This window comes from Lytechinus variegatus, chromosome 7 (assembly GCF_018143015.1).
Source record: "Lytechinus variegatus isolate NC3 chromosome 7, Lvar_3.0, whole genome shotgun sequence".
Classification (NCBI taxonomy): domain Eukaryota; kingdom Metazoa; phylum Echinodermata; class Echinoidea; order Temnopleuroida; family Toxopneustidae; genus Lytechinus; species Lytechinus variegatus.
In genome coordinates this window covers 36976535-36998450 of record NC_054746.1, presented here as the reverse complement: position 1 = coordinate 36998450, position 21916 = coordinate 36976535, and the positions used below count along the sequence as shown (strand labels likewise).

General features: G+C 37.4%; 1 protein-coding gene across 4 annotated transcripts in view; it reads left to right on the top strand.

Annotated features, from left to right (window-relative positions):
• The window catches only part of LOC121419173, a 78658-nt gene that overhangs the window by 13540 nt on the left and 43202 nt on the right, over positions 1–21916 (top strand). For all 4 annotated transcript variants that reach the window (XM_041613516.1, XM_041613515.1, XM_041613514.1 and 1 more), the window contains 2 exons: positions 1814–1952; positions 12276–12353. In XM_041613516.1, coding sequence (XP_041469450.1) covers positions 1814–1952; positions 12276–12353 — 217 coding nt within the window. The remainder of the gene's footprint in view (positions 1–1813; positions 1953–12275; positions 12354–21916) is intronic.

The window sequence follows — 21916 nt, the reverse complement described above, 5'->3', positions numbered from 1 at the left end:
AAATGAAGCCTTTCTACAGATCGAACACTTATTTCAAAATTATTTATATCTTTGTGGCCTTCTAGGTTTGAGAAAGAGGACATGTATTAGAATAATTCATTTATATCTCTGCAATCCTAAGGTCTGCTGAAGCTCACACCCCTATAGATAAGAGTCTAGATTTGAGAAAGAGGACATGAATTAGATTAATTCATTTATATCTCTGCAATCCTAAGGTCTGCTGAAGCTCACACCCCTATAGATAAGAGTCTAGATTTGAGAAAGAGGACATGTATTAGATTAATTCATTTATATCTCTGCAATCTTAAGGTCTGCTGAAGCTCACACCCCTATAGATAACAGTCTAGATTTGAGAAAGAGGACATGAATTAGATTAATTCATTTATATCTCTGCAATCCTAAGGTCTGCTGAAGCTCACACCCCTATAGATAAGAGTCTAGATTTGAGAAAGAGGACATGTATTAGATTAATTCATTTATATCTCTGCAATCTTAAGGTCTGCTGAAGCTCACACCCCTATAGATAAGTGTCTAGATTTGAGAAAGAGGATATGTATTAGATTAATTCATTTATATCTCTGCAATCTTAAGGTCTGCTGAAGCTCACACCCCTATAGATAAGAGTCTAGATTTGAGAAAGAGGACATGTATTAGAATAATTCATTTATATCTCTGCAATCCTAAGGTCTGCTGAAGCTCACACCCCTATATATAAGAGTCTAGATTTGAGAAAGAGGACATGTATCAGAATAATTCATTTATATCTCTGCAATCTTAAGGTCTGCTGAAGCCCACACCCCTATAGATAAGAGTCTAGATTTGAGAAAGAGGATATGTATTAGATTAATTCATTTATATCTCTGCAATCCTAAGGTCTGCTGAAGCTCACACCCCTATAGATAAGAGTCTAGATTTGAGAAAGAGGACATGTATTAGAATAATTCATTTATATCTCTGCAATCCTAAGGTCTGCTGAAGCTCACACCCCTATAGATAAGAGTCTAGATTTGATAAAGAGAACATGTATTAGATTAATTCATTTATATCTCTGCAATCCTAAGGTCTGCTGAAGCTCACACCCCTATAGATATGAGTCTAGATTTGAGAAAGAGGACATGTATTAGATTAATTCATTTATATCTCTGCAATCCTAAGGTCTGCTGAAGCTCACACCCCTATAGATAAGAGTCTAGATTTGAGAAAGAGGACATGTATTAGATTAATTCATTTATATCTCTGCAATCCTAAGGTCTGCTGAAGCCCACACCCCTGTAGATAAGAGTCTAGATTTGAGAAAGAGGACATGTATTAGATTAATTCATTTATATCTCTGCAATCCTAAGGTCTGCTGAAGCTCACACCCCTATAGATAAGAGTCTAGATTTGAAAAAGAGGACATGTATTAGATCAATTCATTTATATCTCTGCAATCCTAAGGTCTGCTGAAGCTCACACCCCTATAGATAAGAGTCTAGATTTGAGAAAGAGAACATGTATTAGATTAATTCATTTATATCTCTGCAATCCTAAGGTCTGCTGAAGCTCACACCCCTATAGATAAGAGTCTAGATTTGAGAAAGAGGACATGTATTAGAATAATTCATTTATATCTCTGCAATCCTAAGGTCTGCTGAAGCTCACACCCCTATAGATAAGAGTCTAGATTTGATAAAGAGAACATGTATTAGATTAATTCATTTATATCTCTGCAATCCTAAGGTCTGCTGAAGCTCACACCCCTATAGATATGAGTCTAGATTTGAGAAAGAGGACATGTATTAGATTAATTCATTTATATCTCTGCAATCTTAAGGTCTGCTGAAGCCCACACCCCTGTAGATGAAATTCTACGTATGAGAAAGAGGACTACTTCAAGGAAGAGAAGATCTACCAAGTTGGAGGACATTGCATTAGACATCAGGCCTGAGTTACATAGAGCTAAAGATCTTCTGGTAGGAATCTTGTGTATGCATGCCTAAAATTGAACTTTAGATAAAACACAAATGTTTGTAAAATTCATCAAAATTGTTATTGTTCTATATGTTCTCAAGAGTAGTTTTGCCCATAGTACCATCAAAATTTGAGCAAAATTTATGCAAAAACCCTACTAAAAAAATGGCGACCATTTCTAAAATTGAAAACAACAATAATGGTAACCCAAGTTTGTCCACCCATTCATTTTCACACAATTGTGGGGTGGGGGGTAACGATGAGGGACATTACATTTTGAAGCCATTTCATGAAATGTCTGAAGTTTAATTTTATTTTACCATTTTGACTTTGATTTTTGAAAAGAATGTTTGTCTACGTCTTATAGATGTAAAGATTATACATTCATTTCAAGGGGCACTGCACAGACTTAGGACAACACGCTATATAACTCCTTTCAGAAAAAGATTGAATATTCTTCCGATGATCAATGTATTTTGTTCGGTCTTTAAATCTACAGCACAACTCTGCAACCGAAATTCGCTTTTCACCCAAACTTGGCTTGTTGATGTACTGCATGTTATGCTGCAGTCAGAGGTCACATAGTAAGGTCAAAGGTCATTTTCAGGTCAATGTTAAAGTTTACATACAAGACTCTCTTATGACATATGGATCACTGAGATCGGAAGAACAATCGACCAAGAAAAACCGCTTTGGAATTGCATAGGCTGCATTAGTCTGCAATTTTATTCAATCTGTATAGAAAAAACAGAAATGAATGCATCATAAGTATTTGTTCAATATTTGCACAAATAAATGTTGACTTTGATTTTACATATCAAATATCTCGAGTCATTTTGTCATTTATATAGAAAATGAACAATAAATTGTAAGTCAAAGGCTTTCGCCTCAATACGAATAGATATGAGGCCTCTAGTCTTAGCCATGTCATAATTTGCATGTACTTTTCAAATGTGGAAAAGCAAACGTTTGATGTATAACAAAACACTAACTTTTATAGGTATGCTTTTTGCATAAATTAAAGAACTTCATCCTTATTGAAGGTCACACATATTTTTCTAAAATACGAGAATCACAAGTGCTTCATCTCGTTAATTATGCTTAACTTGCCTGTCATTTTAATATGACGGACTTTTTGTGTGTCACTTTAAATTTAAGTCTTGCATCCAAAGACACATTCATAAATAAACACACCAGTCTTGAATAAGACTAATCAAATAAAACCTGCGTTACACGCATTCCATTTGATCATTTAAAGCTAAAAAATATGGCTTGGCAATTTCTAATTACATGAGCCTATTTCCTTAAGCTCAAATAGCATTTAACCTCCAAAAGAAACATTTGACCTTGAGCTGACCTTCACACTTCCTTGAAGGATAATCTAAATGTGACTAATGTAAATGTATATAAAAAGTAGACGTATCTGCAACGCATCATTTCTATGCTTGTTATAGATTTTATACAAAACAATACACAAACTATTGTTTCTATCTTTTTGATAAATAACTCACAAATGCTTGGCTTTTATCCTTTGTATCAAAGCTAATAAAAAAAGTTAATGGCCTATTATCAAAAACCTATCCCTAAACAAGTAGGCTTTCATTGATAAATTATAAGCCTCAGAATATCAATATGACACTTCATCGTTCATATCAACGTAAAATTCAAACTTCCTTTCTGTTTCCACAAATTGATCGAAACCTTCAGTCAATATGAAAACTATCGGTATCTTTTTATATGAAACGACTCATTCATTGTTTCATGTTTGTTTATCTGAGAATGAAGTCTTCAAACCACTCTATGTTTGTAAAATAAATAATCGTTCTATCAAACAGGATTCTGAACCATTTCTAAATTGACCTTATGAAATTCAATATCTTTTATCATAAAATGAGCGACATTTATCTCCATGTCATGTCTGTTTTATACCAAATTGATACATGTTATAATTTCAACTCGACCTACGTGTACGAGTACCAATATCGGTCACGTATCGCTTCATTGTTTATGCACAGCGAATTACCGTCTCGTACTACGCACACATAGGTCAAGTAAATTCCAGTTTTCTTCTATATCCAACCAAAATATACATTTCTGGTATATACATAATTATTAAATGATAATTTATCTTTACACTCACTTCTTGGGCGGCATTTCTCGGCAACTAAATTTCATCATAAGATGACTTTCATCTTTCAAACATCCCTTCAGCTTGAACATAACATGGCTTCTGCGAACACGTTTTCTACAGAACAAATTAGCATAAATTCCGAACGACTTCATGGTAGCCGTAAAATTTCCAATGGTGTCTCGTAAAAAGGAAAAGGAAAAATTGGGAGATTCACAACAAAACATCCTCCCCGCCCATGAGGCTACGCCTCAGCAAATATTCAATATTCAACAATTTTCTTTTTTTTTTTTACTTTTCAGAAAATACATACAGTATTAGCAATAAATGGATTTGATACCTGTTGAAAAAGATGACATAAAACGATATCCAAAATTATCATCCTTTCAAAAACATTAATTGCATCATTGAAATACTGTTTCAATATAATTGAGTTCAGTCTTTGCGAATGTTCTTGTATAATAATGTCAATGTTGTCAATAATGTCAATGTTGAACTTCTTGTATAATAATGTCAAAGTTGTCTGTATAAATGTAAGTTGTATCAACGTAGAGCTTGTCTTGACGAAAAAAAGTTCGCTAGTGTTCAGATGACGTGTTGCCGGCGAAAGAAAACTGGTCGCGAGCGAGGTCCACCACGAAGAAATCTGATTGCGAATGTTAATACCTATTGTGTATATGTGAATGTTAATACCTATTGTGTATATGTGAATGTTAATACCTATTGTGTATAAAATTGATTATGAAGAAAAATATGGAAGTGAATATCCTCTTTCACTTTGTATAATAAACTATGCTGTGCTTCATGCTTAGAAAATGCATAAATATCATTGCAAACATATTTTCATTGATATTCACTTATATGACAAAATATTTCTTCTTGACACTGAAAAATACACTATTAACACTTGTGTATAACTTGGTGGCAACACGTCACTCATCTGTATAACCTTCAGCAGGGCATATAACTGCGATTTTGGTGATTGGACGACGATATTCACCCGATGCAGTTCTCACTTTGACATTGCGAACTCTGTCATCTAGACCGGATAAACTTCAACGACCCGACCTAGCAACCACTTTCCTCGAACCTCGTTTGCGTCCGCAAGCATAACGATGTCATCAACACGAACATTCCGACGATCCACATTCCACTTTCTTCGAGGCACTAATAGAGGTAGAACATCTCGTGTCCAACGCTTCCAAAAGGAGTCGACGATTTGTTGAACAAATTCTACCCGATGTCGAGGATTCTGCGAATCTCTAAAGAGGCCTTGAGGTACATCACGCGACGCTCTACCAAGCAGCATGTCGTTTGGGCAAATGTAACTCCCATCATCAGGATCGTTGGGAATTCTACCAATTGGCCGCTGATTGATGAGATTGGCTATATCTAACAAACATGTATATAGCTCAAATGGTGTTAAAAGCTGTTCTCCGATGGCTTTCTTCAAGGCGTATTTACAGCTTTTCACGAGCGATTCCGCACATCCGTTCTGGTGAGGCGCCGAAGGAGTGGTGAATTTCCATTCAGTTCTCTTACTTGCACAGAATTCAGCTAGTTTCTGAGCATCCCAACCTCTGATTACCTCACGCAGCTCTCTGTCGGCACCGACAAATTGCGTACCATTGTCACTCAATAGATAGGCAGGTTGGCCTCTAATTGCAAAGAACCGCCTGATCACTAGAAGAAAGGCCATGGTTGAGCAGTCCGTAGCCATCTCCAGATGTACTGCTCTTGTGTTGAGGCACGTGAAAATTACCCCATAGTATTTGGCAGTTGTGTTACGGGTAATCTTCACTCTGTATGGACCAAAATAATCAACAGATGTGTTGTAGAATGGGGGAGTCTGAGGGGCTACTCTTTGCTGAGGTAATTCTGCCTTTAGCTGTTTCTCAACTGCATGTTTCATCTGTCTACACTTCGTGCATCTGAACTTGATCATTTTTGCAAGCTTATGTCCCTGCAAAATCCAGTAGCGTTTTCTTACTTTCCCAGTAGTGGCTGCTACTCCACTGTGACCTTCCTGATGCATCTCACTAGTTATGAGCCACGATATCCTGTCTTCACGTGGCAAAAGCACTGGATGTCTCATATCAAATGATAGTAGTGATCTGTCCGTTCTACCACCAACTCGGATGATTCCCTTTTCATCAGTGTAGGGGCTCAAAGTCTTGAATTCCCCCTTGTCAAGGCGTGCTTTCAGGGTGGTTTGAGCTCCTCTGATCAGCATATTCTCTCCTTCTTGTATCTCCTCTGGTGTCAAACATTGGTTATCATCATCTTTCTTGTCAGCATTTAGTGCATCCTTTAACTTGTGCACAAATCTCAATACGTAGGCAGCTACTCTGACAAGACGTCTCCAACTAGAGAAGTTTTCACAGTTGATAACTTCCTGGTTTGTTGCCATGGAAACCAGAAAGACCTTTCGATTTTCCACTTCAAGTACAGCTTCGTCATCCAGTACAGCTTCACCATCACCAGTTGGCCATTCACATTCTGGGGTGTACAAGAAGTCTGGTCCTTTCAGCCATCTGTTGCCCAGTTTTGCTGTTGGCAGCCCTCTAGACACATCATCAGCTGGGTTGCAACTTCCGGGAACATAACGCCATTGAGCTGGGTCAGACTGACTTTGTACTTCCGCCACTCTCACTGCGATGAAAGGCTTGTATCGCTTTCTTTGGCTCCTAACCCATGACAGAACAATCTGGCTATCTGTCATGAAAACCACTTGTTCAATCTCTAGTCGCAGCTCCTTCTTCACGGAGGTGTACAGTCTTGTTGCCAATACAGCAGCTTGAAGTTCGAGGCGTGGCATGGTTAACTTCTTCAACGGTGCTACTCTCGACTTGGCTACCACAAACCTCACTTCATACGTCCCTCCTTCAAGCTGCCATCGGAGATAGATGCATGACCCAAAAGCGTCTTGAGAGGCATCTGCGAATACACACAGCATGGGATTGTTAACAGCTGTTGCTGGTGTGAGGCTTCTAGCTATCCTAACCTCACTCAACTCTTTCATTTCCTTGAAAAAGGCTATCCACCACTTCTGATCTTCTTCTGGCAGTTTTTCATCCCATTCATAGCCTTTTTCCCAGAGCTTCTGCATCCCTATCTTGGCACGAACCAGAAATGGCGACACAAATCCTAACGGGTCAAAGACTCGTGCTATCTGGCTCAATATTTGTCTCTTGTTGAGGCTAACATCTTCGTCTGTCTCATCTCGGTCCATCTTTACTTTGTAGGAGAACATATCAGAGCTATTCTCCCATACTGCACCCAGAACCTTTTCCTCTGTCATAGTTTCAAGGAGTCTCATCTCTTTATCCTCCTGGGTGTTTCCTGTTAATGGTTGATTGGACAACCATCCTTTTACCTTGAATCCTCCTTCAGCTAGGACCTGGTCAATCTCTTTTGTGAGTCTCTCGGCTTCCGGATTATCAGTGACTGACTCACATATGTCATCCATATAGACACAGGTTTTTAGTACTTGGGCCGCTTCTGGATGTCTACTCTCTGCTTCCTCGGCCGTCTTTCTCAGCGCAATCTGAGCCATGGCTGGGGCAGGTTTATCGCCAAACGTCAGAACAGTCTTGATGTAGGTGTCTGGTGACCGGGTAATTTGCATGTTCCGCCACAAGAATCTATGAACATGCTGGTCGGACTCTGGCACCAGAACTCTGTGATACATTTTAGATATATCACCACACACAGCTACTTTCCTCTCTCTGAATCGAAGTAGAACTCCAAGAAGACTGTTAAGGAGATCCGGCCCTTTCATCCAGTACTCATTCAGTGTGTGGCCTTGAAAAGAAGCAGAAGAGTTGAACACTATGCGTACTGGTGTACTTTTCTTCTCTGGCCGCAGTACTGCGTGGTGAGATATGTAATGTACTGGCCCTTGGTAGCTGTCTATCTCACTGTCAGCAAGCTTTCTGGAAAACCCTAAATTTTCCATTTCGTTCATCTGTTCATTATATGCTGCTGCATATACCTCATTTCGGGCTAGTCTCTTCTCTGTTGTTACCAAGATCTTTTCCGCTTGTGACCGATTATCTGGTAAAAGGTTGGGATCTTTCTTCCATGGGTAGGAGACTTGCCACTGATTTCCTACTTTCTTGCAAGAACTTCTGATCGTCTGTTCCTCAATCTCCTCTTGTCTACTGAGACCGCTCGGCATACAATGACAGGACGTCGGTATCACGCCCATCGTCTCCGAACTCCAAAAGTCTGTCAGATCTACAGGATTTGATATCATCTTGATATGAAAGACTTTACTGTCCTTAGGTTTATCCGTAGGTTTTACGCCGAACACCACCCAGCCGAGAGGAGATCGACGAGCTGCGAGGTAGCCATCTTCTCGAACCTCTCCTCCATGAAGTTTAGCATTGCCAATACCCACTAAGACGTCCACTGAACCACTACCTCTTTTCAGTTCATCATTCTTTAGGTGGAACCTCCTTGCAAGAGCCTCGTTATCCACCGCAGCGATGTTCTCAGATATACAGGGGATACTCATGGCGCTGATAACAATAGGTCTTGAACTCTTCCCACACTCTCTCAGAGGAACCAGATACCTCTTAGTATGAAACACCTCTTCCGTTCCTCCTACTTTTATCATAGTAAGAGTAATTGGCACACCTTTTAGCATCAGCTTCTCAGCAAATGCTTCCCTGATCAGACTGGTCTGTGATCCAGAATCTAATAATAGATTTCCTTGATTTGTACTTGCAGCTTTCCTGTTGCCAATCACATCTACAGTCAGAACTGGAAGAAGGGCCTCATCATCATCAACTGCTGTTATCCCTACTTGTTTGGTAACATTTCCTTCTTTTCTTTCAGGTTTCTTGCCAGAGTGGAGTAATGGATGATGGAAGTATGAGCATTGTACTCCGTCAACTGTTTCAGTGCACCGTTTCTTTCTTTTGCAAGTTGAAATACGATGATCCTTACTTGCTTTTTTAAGGCAACTAAAACAAGCATAGTTGTCTTTGACCATTTGCATTCTCTCATCTAGGGACTTGGATGTAAATCTTGTGCACTGATCTGTCCAATGCCCATCGGATTTGCACACCCAGCATCTGTTTTCCGTCCTTTTGGGTGATGCTACTGTTGTTGATATTTGATTAACGGCACCACTAGACCTTGCATCACTTCTGACAGGTGCTGAAGACCGCAGTCTTGCCTTCATCTCCACTTCCAGGAATTGAAGAAGGACCTCCAATGTAGGCGACGTGTTCCCTTGTTGAGAACGGAACCATAGCCGTCGATCCTCTACACACATCTTCCTCTCGATCAGGGCTAACATATGGCTATTATTCATATCACTACCTCTGCCAATCTCGTTGAGTGAATTGTAGCTTCGTCGTACAAGGTTCACAAAGTTCACAAACCTTTCATCTTCTCCACTCTTTAGGCCTTTGATCTTTGAGAGGTCATTCACGATAACATCAGCAATCATTCGTGGATCGCCGTACAGCAAATCCAGTTGCTTCCAAGCAGCATCATAATCTTGCCCCAGTCCTTGTATGTTCTGCAGTGGCTTTCCAGAAAGACAGGACTTAAGGATCATTAGAGCATCTCTTCCTCCATACTGTCGGTGAACCACATGCTGAAAGTCAGCCTTAAAAGAATGATACTCCCTTAAGTCGCCAGTGAACTTGGGTAGCTTAGGTCTTTCCATCTTGAAACACGATGGCTCAGTTCCTACTCTTGTTCCATGTGCTTGACTACTATCTGTCATAGGAGAAGCATCTCGTACATCTTGCATTCCTACAGGTTGTCCATCACTAGCCGCAGCTAAGTTTTCCAAGTAATCCTTTACTTTGACCTGTAACCTGAGGAACACTTTCTGGCATTCATCCATATACTTCTCTTCCTCTTCAAAGACAGAGTCATCTTCAATGGTATCAGTAAGAGCTTCGTGTTTCACCTGAAGATCCTTGTAGGCCTCCTCATAGTCCGACTCTGCCTTGGATATATCATCAACAGAGCGTTCTTCATTTACCAGGAAATCCAAGGCATTTCCCAATCGTGTAAACCTGGCCTTGGCACCTCTTCTCTTCAACTTGAGGCTCTTTTCCAGTTCCGTCATGGTTCCTCAACACACCCAGTATCCCGTCTAACAGCGAAATTGAATTGATGGATCACTGAGATCGGAAGAACAATCGACCAAGAAAAACCGCTTTGGAATTGCATAGGCTGCATTAGTCTGCAATTTTATTCAATCTGTATAGAAAAAACAGAAATGAATGCATCATAAGTATTTGTTCAATATTTGCACAAATAAATGTTGACTTTGATTTTACATATCAAATATCTCGAGTCATTTTGTCATTTATATAGAAAATGAACAATAAATTGTAAGTCAAAGGCTTTCGCCTCAATACGAATAGATATGAGGCCTCTAGTCTTAGCCATGTCATAATTTGCATGTACTTTTCAAATGTGGAAAAGCAAACGTTTGATGTATAACAAAACACTAACTTTTATAGGTATGCTTTTTGCATAAATTAAAGAACTTCATCCTTATTGAAGGTCACACATATTTTTCTAAAATACGAGAATCACAAGTGCTTCATCTCGTTAATTATGCTTAACTTGCCTGTCATTTTAATATGACGGACTTTTTGTGTGTCACTTTAAATTTAAGTCTTGCATCCAAAGACACATTCATAAATAAACACACCAGTCTTGAATAAGACTAATCAAATAAAACCTGCGTTACACGCATTCCATTTGATCATTTAAAGCTAAAAAATATGGCTTGGCAATTTCTAATTACATGAGCCTATTTCCTTAAGCTCAAATAGCATTTAACCTCCAAAAGAAACATTTGACCTTGAGCTGACCTTCACACTTCCTTGAAGGATAATCTAAATGTGACTAATGTAAATGTATATAAAAAGTAGACGTATCTGCAACGCATCATTTCTATGCTTGTTATAGATTTTATACAAAACAATACACAAACTATTGTTTCTATCTTTTTGATAAATAACTCACAAATGCTTGGCTTTTATCCTTTGTATCAAAGCTAATAAAAAAAGTTAATGGCCTATTATCAAAAACCTATCCCTAAACAAGTAGGCTTTCATTGATAAATTATAAGCCTCAGAATATCAATATGACACTTCATCGTTCATATCAACGTAAAATTCAAACTTCCTTTCTGTTTCCACAAATTGATCGAAACCTTCAGTCAATATGAAAACTATCGGTATCTTTTTATATGAAACGACTCATTCATTGTTTCATGTTTGTTTATCTGAGAATGAAGTCTTCAAACCACTCTATGTTTGTAAAATAAATAATCGTTCTATCAAACAGGATTCTGAACCATTTCTAAATTGACCTTATGAAATTCAATATCTTTTATCATAAAATGAGCGACATTTATCTCCATGTCATGTCTGTTTTATACCAAATTGATACATGTTATAATTTCAACTCGACCTACGTGTACGAGTACCAATATCGGTCACGTATCGCTTCATTGTTTATGCACAGCGAATTACCGTCTCGTACTACGCACACATAGGTCAAGTAAATTCCAGTTTTCTTCTATATCCAACCAAAATATACATTTCTGGTATATACATAATTATTAAATGATAATTTATCTTTACACTCACTTCTTGGGCGGCATTTCTCGGCAACTAAATTTCATCACAAGATGACTTTCATCTTTCAAACATCCCTTCAGCTTGAACATAACATGGCTTCTGCGAACACGTTTTCTACAGAACAAATTAGCATAAATTTCGAACGACTTCATGGTAGCCGTAAAATTTCCAATGGTGTCTCGTAAAAAGGAAGAGGAAAAATTGGGAGATTCACAACAAAACAACATATGACTTTGCAACTGTAAGTCACTTTCAAATCAATCTTGGGTTGTAGCTGTACTTAATTAGGAGACCTGCATGTTATTGTGTTCGGATATCACATGGTAAGGTCAAAGGTCATTTTGAGGTCAACATTAAAGTTTACATACAAGATTCTTATGACAAATATTATTCCATTCCAGTTATTTCACAATGAACTTATGATACAAGTTTGTTGAGTGCCCTTGCAAATCATGATATTTCACAAGCGGGCAAGACACGACATCGCTTATGCCTTGTTATTCCATTCAAATTTTTTTTTTTTTTTTTCATTTTCATTTCTCTTCTCTTTTTCCCAAATTTTTATCTTTTAGCATCCATCAGAAGAAGATGATGAGCACATCCATTATGATGGAAAGGTCAAGCAAATCAAAAGAGTTCGTCGACTACAGGTAAGAGATTTTCTGGGGTACTTTTCGGTTGTTAAAACTGAATTATGCTTCAAGATGGTGGTATTTATGTTGATGTCAGGATAATCAGACTCACACAGATTCTGTGATATGTGCAACAATGTTCAGCAAATTTTTCTATATTATTCAAGCATGGTAAGACCTATCTCCTTACTAATTCAAATTAAGGTGCATAATACACTTTGTTGTCGAAAAAATGGCGTGAAGATGTGCTAACAAAGTCTTTGACATCACAAATGTTTCATTATGATGTCATGACTCATGTCATATGATGTTATAAAGATTTTCATTATTATGTCATGAGTCATGTTGAATGATTAATGACTTTAGCTGTGCAACTCTGGAGTCTGTACAGATTATTTTACACTTCCTTTATAAAATAAATTGATTTCAACCTAAAAGAGGTCACTTGCCTTTGCATCATACTTTAATTTTAATGCATCATATCCCATTGGCTTCATACACAAGATTTTTGTCTAGCCTTGTTGCTGAGTCACTTAAGCATTGTTGCCCATTGTTAGACTCCAGACTTCAAAACAGGTATTTGGGTTCGGATCCCAGCCATGGCGTAATTTCCTTCATCAAAAAATTGATCCACAATGTGTTGCATTCAACCCAGGTGAGGTAAATGGGTACTGGCAGGAAGCAATTCCTCAAAAAGCTGCAAGCACCAGATTCAGTAGAAGCACCTTGATCACCTAACAAAGTGTATATATGTAGATACCCTATACAGGTGACTCTTCCACTTGGGACCACAGTAATCTGTTCGACTTTGATGAAATTCAAATTAGAAGATGTTATTAACATATGTATTGCATATTAGGCCAAGTAAAATAAGAAAGTAGTTGATCGTCCTCGCGCGCATCAATTTTGGCCGCCGCATGAAAATTTTTGCTATTTACTATTTTCTAAAAAAAAGAAAAGAAAAAATTGTTTTTTTTTGGTCCGGGCCCTCTTCCCTTTTGGATTGCAGCATCAATTTTCCTGTTATTAACTATTTTTATGGCTGCTGAATACCGAAAAAAATTCACAAGATTACTCTGATATCTCTCTTGCAGCTTCAAAAACAATTGCAAAGTCCGATATCGCCGTAATTGCAAGAAAGAAAAAAATTCTGATTTGGTTTTTTATTGGAATTTTGAAGATACCATCATAAATTAGCGAGGAAATAAAGTTTGCAAACTCGGATAACATCACGGATTTCTTCATTTTTAGTGCATTTTCGGGGACCCCGCTTACTGAATCTGAACTAATCCATCGCGTGCTTTGGAAACATGGCGCAGATAAATCAATTCTAATGACGTAATTTGTATTTCAGCGGGGTTTTTTGGTGAGTGATAGCGCCTGTACTTGGATGTGTGTTACGGTGATTGTGTCCCGGGGGGGGGGGCACTCAGTATATAATTCATAGTGGGTATGTGCCGCGGAGGGGACCCCCATTTTCACACTCAAATTTCCGTTCCAAGGCATAGCGTTTTTGCCTTGTTGAGAAAAAGAACAAAGAAAGCCGCTCCAAGGCATAGCATTTTCTTCTTATCGAGAAAAAAGAAGAGAGAAATCCGCTCCAAAGCTTCGCATATTTTTTGTTACGCCGCTCCGATCGCATTGAATGAGCCACAATTTTGGTGAAAAGCGGCCGCAGAGCTCCGCCGGCGGAGGCCGAGCTAGCTGCATCATGCACACATGACCGTTCCATAGGGATGCATACGCACTCACACACTGGCGATCCGTTCCAAGGACCTCCGTTTTCACAAATATTTGTCGTTCTGAAGCCCGTTCCGAGGACCCTCCTTTTTACAATAAGCCCGCTCCAAGGCCCCCGTTTTTTGTCTCGCCCGCGGCACACCCCCACCACTTTTTTGGTCGAGTGCCCCCCCGGGGATTGTGTGCTTGTGACTCTGTTGGGTGAACTGCATGTGTGCTAGCTAGGTCCTAGGATGATGTCATTGACTGTGCTGGCATGACATGTGAATTTGTGAAATGCATTGAATTTTCTGGCAAGTTTTCTAATGTCAGGAGGCAATGCATCGAATATTCAGTGAGGGATTTTATATTCAATATCAATTTTAAAAATGAATGAAAATTGAACAGTAGTATTAAACATTATGTAAACGAACAACGAAATGAGATTGGCTCTGGAAAATTGAACATGACTCCATGGTAATAAAAAAGACCCCCCATGCCTTTTTTTTTACCCTTACATAAAATGTTTAAATTATTCACTTGACATGAACATTCTGTTTGACAACAATACAGTACCAGTATGAGTAATACATCAATAGATTTTTATCGCACAATACATTTTCCATAGATTTTCAATCAATCGTAGATATTTATACATTTATAATATATATATATTTCTACTCATTTATTATTAATATTGAGCATACATTGATCACATAAATCGAGCTTGACATGGCCTGACAATCATTTGAATAAAAAATAGCAAAAAAAATAGTAAATAGTAAGGACCTCCCTCATCACTGATGTCAAAAATCGGGCCGAGAAAATGCCTCCTTGTTCTTAAAAAAAATAGTAAGATAGCAAATAGCAAGGACCTCCCTCATCACCGCTCTCAAAAAACCCGGACGATCAACTACTATCTTTTTTTTACTTGGCCTTATGGTCTGATATAATGCTTTGATTTAGCTGATTAGTCGACATATGGAAGGTCGACTTATGGAGAGTCCACTGTAATTCTATTTCAAACCATATCTGAATGAGCCTCAAATTATACATGATTGCTCAATATTGTCCTACATCCCATATCAAATGTATATCTAAGACACTCATATTCAAACAAATATTGAAGAGTCTAATGTATCTTCTCTGGTTTCATGATTCTGAATTCAAGGCTGTAAGGTTTCAATGGATCGCTGTGTGTATTTGTATGATTGCTTTTTAGATCAATTTTTAGAAATCAGACCATTCACAAGAGAATGGATTGGAATTATCAAAGCTATAAAAAACATCCAAAGCCAGTCTTCTTTAAACTTGCAACCTGTATGTTATTATAAGACTTCTTCCTCCTCTCTAGATTAACAGAAAGACTACTAATACTGACATATAAATGCTCAACTGTACAATGTACTCTATACTTCCCTCCCTCATGGAATGTGCTGGTATTTTCGTTTTAAAAATCTGGTCACCTTTGTTTGAAGCTCCTTACGAAACATATTCTTTTAGAATAAAATATTAAATCCTCACATCATGCAAATTTGTAAGGCTTCCCTCTGGTTGTGCAGTGTATATCAGTGCGTACAAGTGTTTACATCAATGCAAAGATCCTGTTGTAAAATGTTTTATGAAGATTTTACAACTGGCTTAAATTTGAGCAGGGAAACTTTTGTTAGGGGCTGACACAAGATCCCCCCCCTTTCGAATATAGTAATTTCATTAATCTTCATGAGTTGATTCTACAGTTGTTGTAGAGGTATTGTTTACTACACTTGGTTTTCCATCTTGCTTTAGCATCGGTAGAAATAGAAATTTCTGTTGGAAATATTTGTTGAGGAGGGGAATGGATACCAGTGGAAAATTTTGCTGTTTTAAATAGCAAATTTCTTTAAGCAAAGAACATTATCTTTCTTATATCTAGAGTTGTTGTTTTCCTTCTTTTTTTTTTTGAGGGACAAATAATTGTAGGCCTACACGTACAAGTTGTTTGGCTGTTACTTTTTTTATGAAACATTGAATCGAATTGAATAAACAAGTATGTGCATCAGTCAGGTGTGTTTTTATATCGAATGTAATTGGTACTGTGAAATGAACCTTCAAGAAAACTACATGTATATCATATTCTAAATGAATCTGTTATACTCATATTGTGCAAAGAAAATATTTGGCCTCTTGATTTTGAACTAATGAATTCATGATAAAAGTCATGCCATTCTGGAATGGCTAAACATTTGGTGTATTGTGATTTTCCCCTTAAATAGAAGATTGTACAAATTTTCATGAATACCAGTATTTCTGTTTCTGTTTGTGGTAACTCCCGTAGGAACTCGGCAGGACAGCATTTTGCTGGTAAACGCCAAGCTGGTATATAACCAATTACCTATGAAACGTTTTACGTCTAGGTTTATCAGTCATAGTGGCTGACGTTATAGACGACAGATATCACTCTCGGGCCTTTTTATCAAAATGGAGACAATGGCAGAGTTGGGTTTCGAACTCACAACCTTGCGATTATGAGTCCAATGCTCTAACCACTGGACCACACGACCCATGACCCATGATATTTGAGTGTGAATAAAAGGCACCTTACTTTAAAATGAATGTTCCTGCTGAAATCTTGCAATCATCTTTTAATTATTATTTTCAATTCAATCATGAAAAACAACACAGGGAATGTATTAAAGTTGCTTTGAAAGACACATCTTTCCTATCAATAGAGTAGGCATTGACTTTTACTTAAGCACTTATATAATACTTATGGAGTCAATTGCCTTTGAATGCTCTGCAGTTAAATGAAGCTATATCAATTATTTTATTTAATCATAATCAATTTGTTTGTTAGCAAGTACAGGTACATATTAGTCTGAGGAAATTCGAAATTCCCATTTTTCATTTTTAAAAACAATAGTTTCCTAACGTTGTTTGAAATCAACATTATTCCACTATTTGGTGTCTCTTTAGTTGTCATATTACTTACTGTCAAAATCAAATATAATTCCATCATTTGTGTCATGATCGATATATGTTCATTTTCAAGCTATTCTTGGCAGTGTGTGGGTTAAAGGTTTCGTGAGACCCAGATAACTTCTCTAATGCCTTCCATATGTGCAGCAAACAAACCACAGGTACGTGCACCAGGTGTGTATCCCAGGTGTTGACACAAATAGAGCTTTCTTTCCCCCCATCCACCGTCCATCCGTCCGTCACTCAATAGAGATGGCACAACATCAGGTATTTGGGTCAGTATTGTGTGGGTTGGCCCTAGCTGAGACCCTAATTACACCCAGATACAGACACATTTGTGTACCTGCTGAGGTGAATGACATATAGCATAGCTTGGATGTTTGGGAACAACATATTCGCAAGATGATGAAGTTTGTACGTGGGCCTTTTTTTAAGGAACTAAATCTATTTTAGAATCTCTCGAAGTCCATCACGTTGAATTTGAGAGAGAGAAAGAAATGTTTAGGGAATTGTATTTTCTGTTAACAAATCTGTTTATGACAAATAATTCTTTATAATTTGTTAAGAAATGATATTTTGTATAAATGGAATTAAATGTTACTTGGAATAATGAATTTAGATGCTTTTATTGGTATACAGAATTGATCATTTTCCTCCAATTTACCAAACTTAATGTGTGTGTACTATCTTATACTCATATGGATTTTTATGGTCTTGTCTTAACATAAATTATGCGTTAGTCACATGTAAGTTGTTTTATTTATTTTCTTTTTATTTAGGGGGTGGTATTTTTTTTTTAATTTAGTAATTTGATTATACAAAAGTTAAGAGGGTAATGTTTCATTATAACTGTATATATTGTTGCTTGATATTTAAAAATCTAGTGCCTTTCATACTTTTGTACAATGAAGTCAACATGTATGTCAGTATGAACATGTTTTGTTGTTGTATGAAAATAAGGGTACATGAAGTTGGTCTTTTTATTTTCTCCAGTTTTTTAGGAGTGAAGTCATTTTCCAGTTGCGTTTCGGTCATTTTCTCTAATAGTTTTGGATTGCTTGGGAATTTATGGGTACAAATTGACTTCTTACTTGGCAACAATCCAAAAAGCAAACTATGTACTTTTGATGGAAGATTGGATATATCCGTGCTGTGCTGTACTATAAAATCAGCTGTTGATATTGAATAAAATGAACAAAAAATAAAATGAAGTCAATTATGAAGGGTTAGGCAGTGTTTCAGTGACAACCTGTCAATTTTGTATCATGGACTATTAAGTCCCTTATTTCTCTCCTTACAGAATTAAGTATGGCCATTTTCACATACCGGTACTTCAAATCCTGTGATACTTATCTCGCAAAACATTTGCCAAGTAAATGAATATTAATTAGCATTTTTAATTCTGGGACAAAATTGGAAATAGACATACTTGCTGAAAATGTACAGTACTCAGAACTTTCAAGCTATTCTGAGTCTAGGCTTATGTTCATTAATTACTCAAGTATTTAGATGGGAATTGCCACTAATGCCATTGTATGTTTTCAGCAAAGAATTCAGAAATTCTGTTTCATATGATGGTGATAATAATAACCAGAAGCGAGCTCTCTACAATGCATATCAAAAAAAGTTTACACTTAGAAAAATCCTATAAAATTATAAATTTTTAATATCCTGAACATTTTTCCACATTTTAACATTGGTACAGATCCATTTAAGCAAATGACAATATAACTGTCTAAAAATATTTCCGCTTGAGTGAGCACCACTTACTTTTGAAAGTTAGTGATAAATTATTTGCGCAGAACTTTGAAAATAGTTATGCGAATAAAAGTAGACCTTAATCATGAAGAACGCATTGAACTTAGCTAGTAAAATATTTAAACTTGTTTCCTTGCCCAAAACACTTCAAAGAGTGCATTGCGCCCCACCCCACTCCCCCACACACAGAGGCCATCGTGACGATATTTGTGATTTACATGAAATAGCTTAGGCTTGACTTTCATTTTGTTAATCATTTTCAAGCTTGGGAAAAGTGGGGACAAACAAGTATTAATGAAAAATGAAATGTAAACCCACTTTAAATGATAAAAACTTAATGAATAAAAATGCTGGAGATGTCTGATATACACTTTTGTTCAGATTCAGTTATGTCCTCAGATCCAGCTGGCACAAAAAGAAAGGTAAAGGTTGTGCTTACTAAGTGTTGAAATTCAATTTTGATGGCAAAAATTGTTACGAAATACTTGAATGTATCCGTTTTATTTCAATTGACTGAAAGTGCAGGGGAAATGTATGAGAAGTGTTTCGCAGGGTAAGTTTGATTTTCGCCCTTTCTCCTTGACACAGCGTGAAAACAAGCATTTTAGCGCAAACACATTTCTGCAAGCTTTAAAAAAATGAACAGTGCTCACTCAAGTGTAACATTCTTTCAAAACTTTTACTTTCATTGGACAGATGAGACCCAAATCAACCCAAGGTTATATGTGAAAAAAAATTACCCATATGTTGTATATTTCTTAATTCCCAGGGCTTTTTCAAAGTGTAAACTGTTTTTGATATGCACTGTATACATGTAGCTGACTATGACATTGTAGCATTTGTACCTGCTTTGCCATAGATAGTTACGCATCATTGATTTTAATTTTTATTAAACAGCTCCCTAGGTGGTGTGTAACAAAGAAACATACAAGGGATATTACAAATGATTTATTGGTGTACTGTGTAGACTAGTAGTTTTTAGCAATTGATTGCATCTTTAATGCTACAGTCCTGCAAAGCTACACCACTCAGACGCTGGTTTATGGATGATATTACCCAGGTGTGGGTTGAACACCCATTGGAATGCATCCAGGTGTTGCGATTGACAGTTGCCTTCCGTCTGTCAATCATTGGTACCCAAGGGGGGGGCACATCCCACCCCCTCTCTCTCCCTCTCTTTCCCTTTCTTTCCCTTTCTACTCTGGTAACAAAATTACCTCTAATGGACTCTCCATGTTGGAAGAATTATAGGCAACGCCAGATACCTGACATTCCAATTGAAAATAAAGTAAGACGCTATGAAAACCTCGTCAATTCGGGATTGAATTCATCCAGAAGACTACAGTATGGCTCCTGTATGTAATTGATCATGGGCATTCAAGATATGTAAAAATAAATATGTGTCCATCATGAAACATATCCACCTGCCCTTGGTACCCCAATTGAATATTGTCTATGTATATCTAGAGGCATAGGACCGTCATTTCATGGATTAGATGATAAAATGTTGAGTCATAGCAATTTATGGTGGTGATCCCAAATGAAAGTTGAACACTATTAGAGAAATACATGTGTATCTGCAACTGTCAGGGTTTTCTTTTTATTAAATTATTCAGGGGCCTGGGGACGATTCTTGAAGAGGGGGTGCTGGTTATGAAGATACAAATGACAAGCAAAAAGGAAGGGTTACATTAAAATTCAGATGATTTTGTTCAGAAAAAAATTGACAAAAGAAAATGTTGCTACTCAAAACTTAAGAAAACATTGGTAAACTATCTAATTTTAGCATACCAACCTCATTTCATGCAGCCAATGGTGTAAAACGTGTGCAGCTCCTCCGCTTTCCAGGGCCATAGATACGACCCCGGTACACCTTCTTGAAAAAATATCCATGAATGAAGACTGAAATGTAATACATGAAGGAAGACTCAGAATAATTGGTTTTGGAATGAGCATATTTCATCATTACCATAGTTTAATAGTAATATCAAAACAGAAGCAGGAAACAAGCTTCTTGTGATTATCTAATATACTGCCCTCATAGCACAGGAAGATGTAGGATTCAGATGATCACATTTGCCTCTCATATCATCAGCCAGCACAGGACACATTGTACAACGCCTACTAGGCTTGTTGTCATCATGACAGGAGTTTGTTGCTTGTCATAGCTCAATACTGATATGAATAAGAAAGGTAATAAGAAAGATGCATGTATATATTTGGTTTTAAAGTATTTGTTAATTTGAATGAGATGTCATTGCATTCAACTATTCATGGAATGAATATTATTGTGATCAATGAAGAAATGATAATGAAGATTAGCAAATTACACAATGTTCCTCTGTATTATTTTCATCAATACACTTTATATCTCTATACTCAGTTCCTCCCAGAGTATATTTTTTCTTGGCTTTGTACAAGTTTGAGATACTAGGCAGTTTCAACATTCGGGGCAGAGATGAAAATGTGTTTGTAATTTTTCGTCAAGCTCTCCTCAAAGTGATGCACCATGACAGGAAGTGGAAGAGCAAATAAACGGACGGTATTTTAACGATGATTTAATGATGGATAAATGACATGTACTGTCCATGACTACCAATGAAAGCCTGATTGTCATTGCAGCTTCTTCACTTTACTTGGTGAACTTGACTTGGGGGGATAGTCAAAGACAGACAAGGAGGATGAAGAAACATGGGGCAGGGTGACAAAACCCATCTTGTTGTTAGGTCATCTAAGATTGCACCCCCTGTTTCCTCATTCTGTTAAACTGGTTATCTATCCCCCTCTCCACCCTGATGGTATTTCATGATGTGATAATTTTCCTCCGATACCGGACTTTCCTTTCCAACAAAAAGGCAAGATGATGGGATGGAAATTGGTAGTCTGTTGCCATGGTGATAGCCATTTAAACGAAAAAGCAGCAAGGTTCCCCCACCAAGAAGGCCTAAGCTAGAATTCATTGCACTTTTATAGGGGTTTATGATTTTAGTAACTGAGAGAGGACATTCCAACAATGTTGCATTCAATGTCATTTGATTGGCCCTGCCTGCTGGCTTGTTTGGTCCCATCTGTGTGTTTACAGACTGTGTCTTTGGAAGATCTGGATGCATGTTTAGGGATCTGTCGAAAGGATACACCAGAGCTGA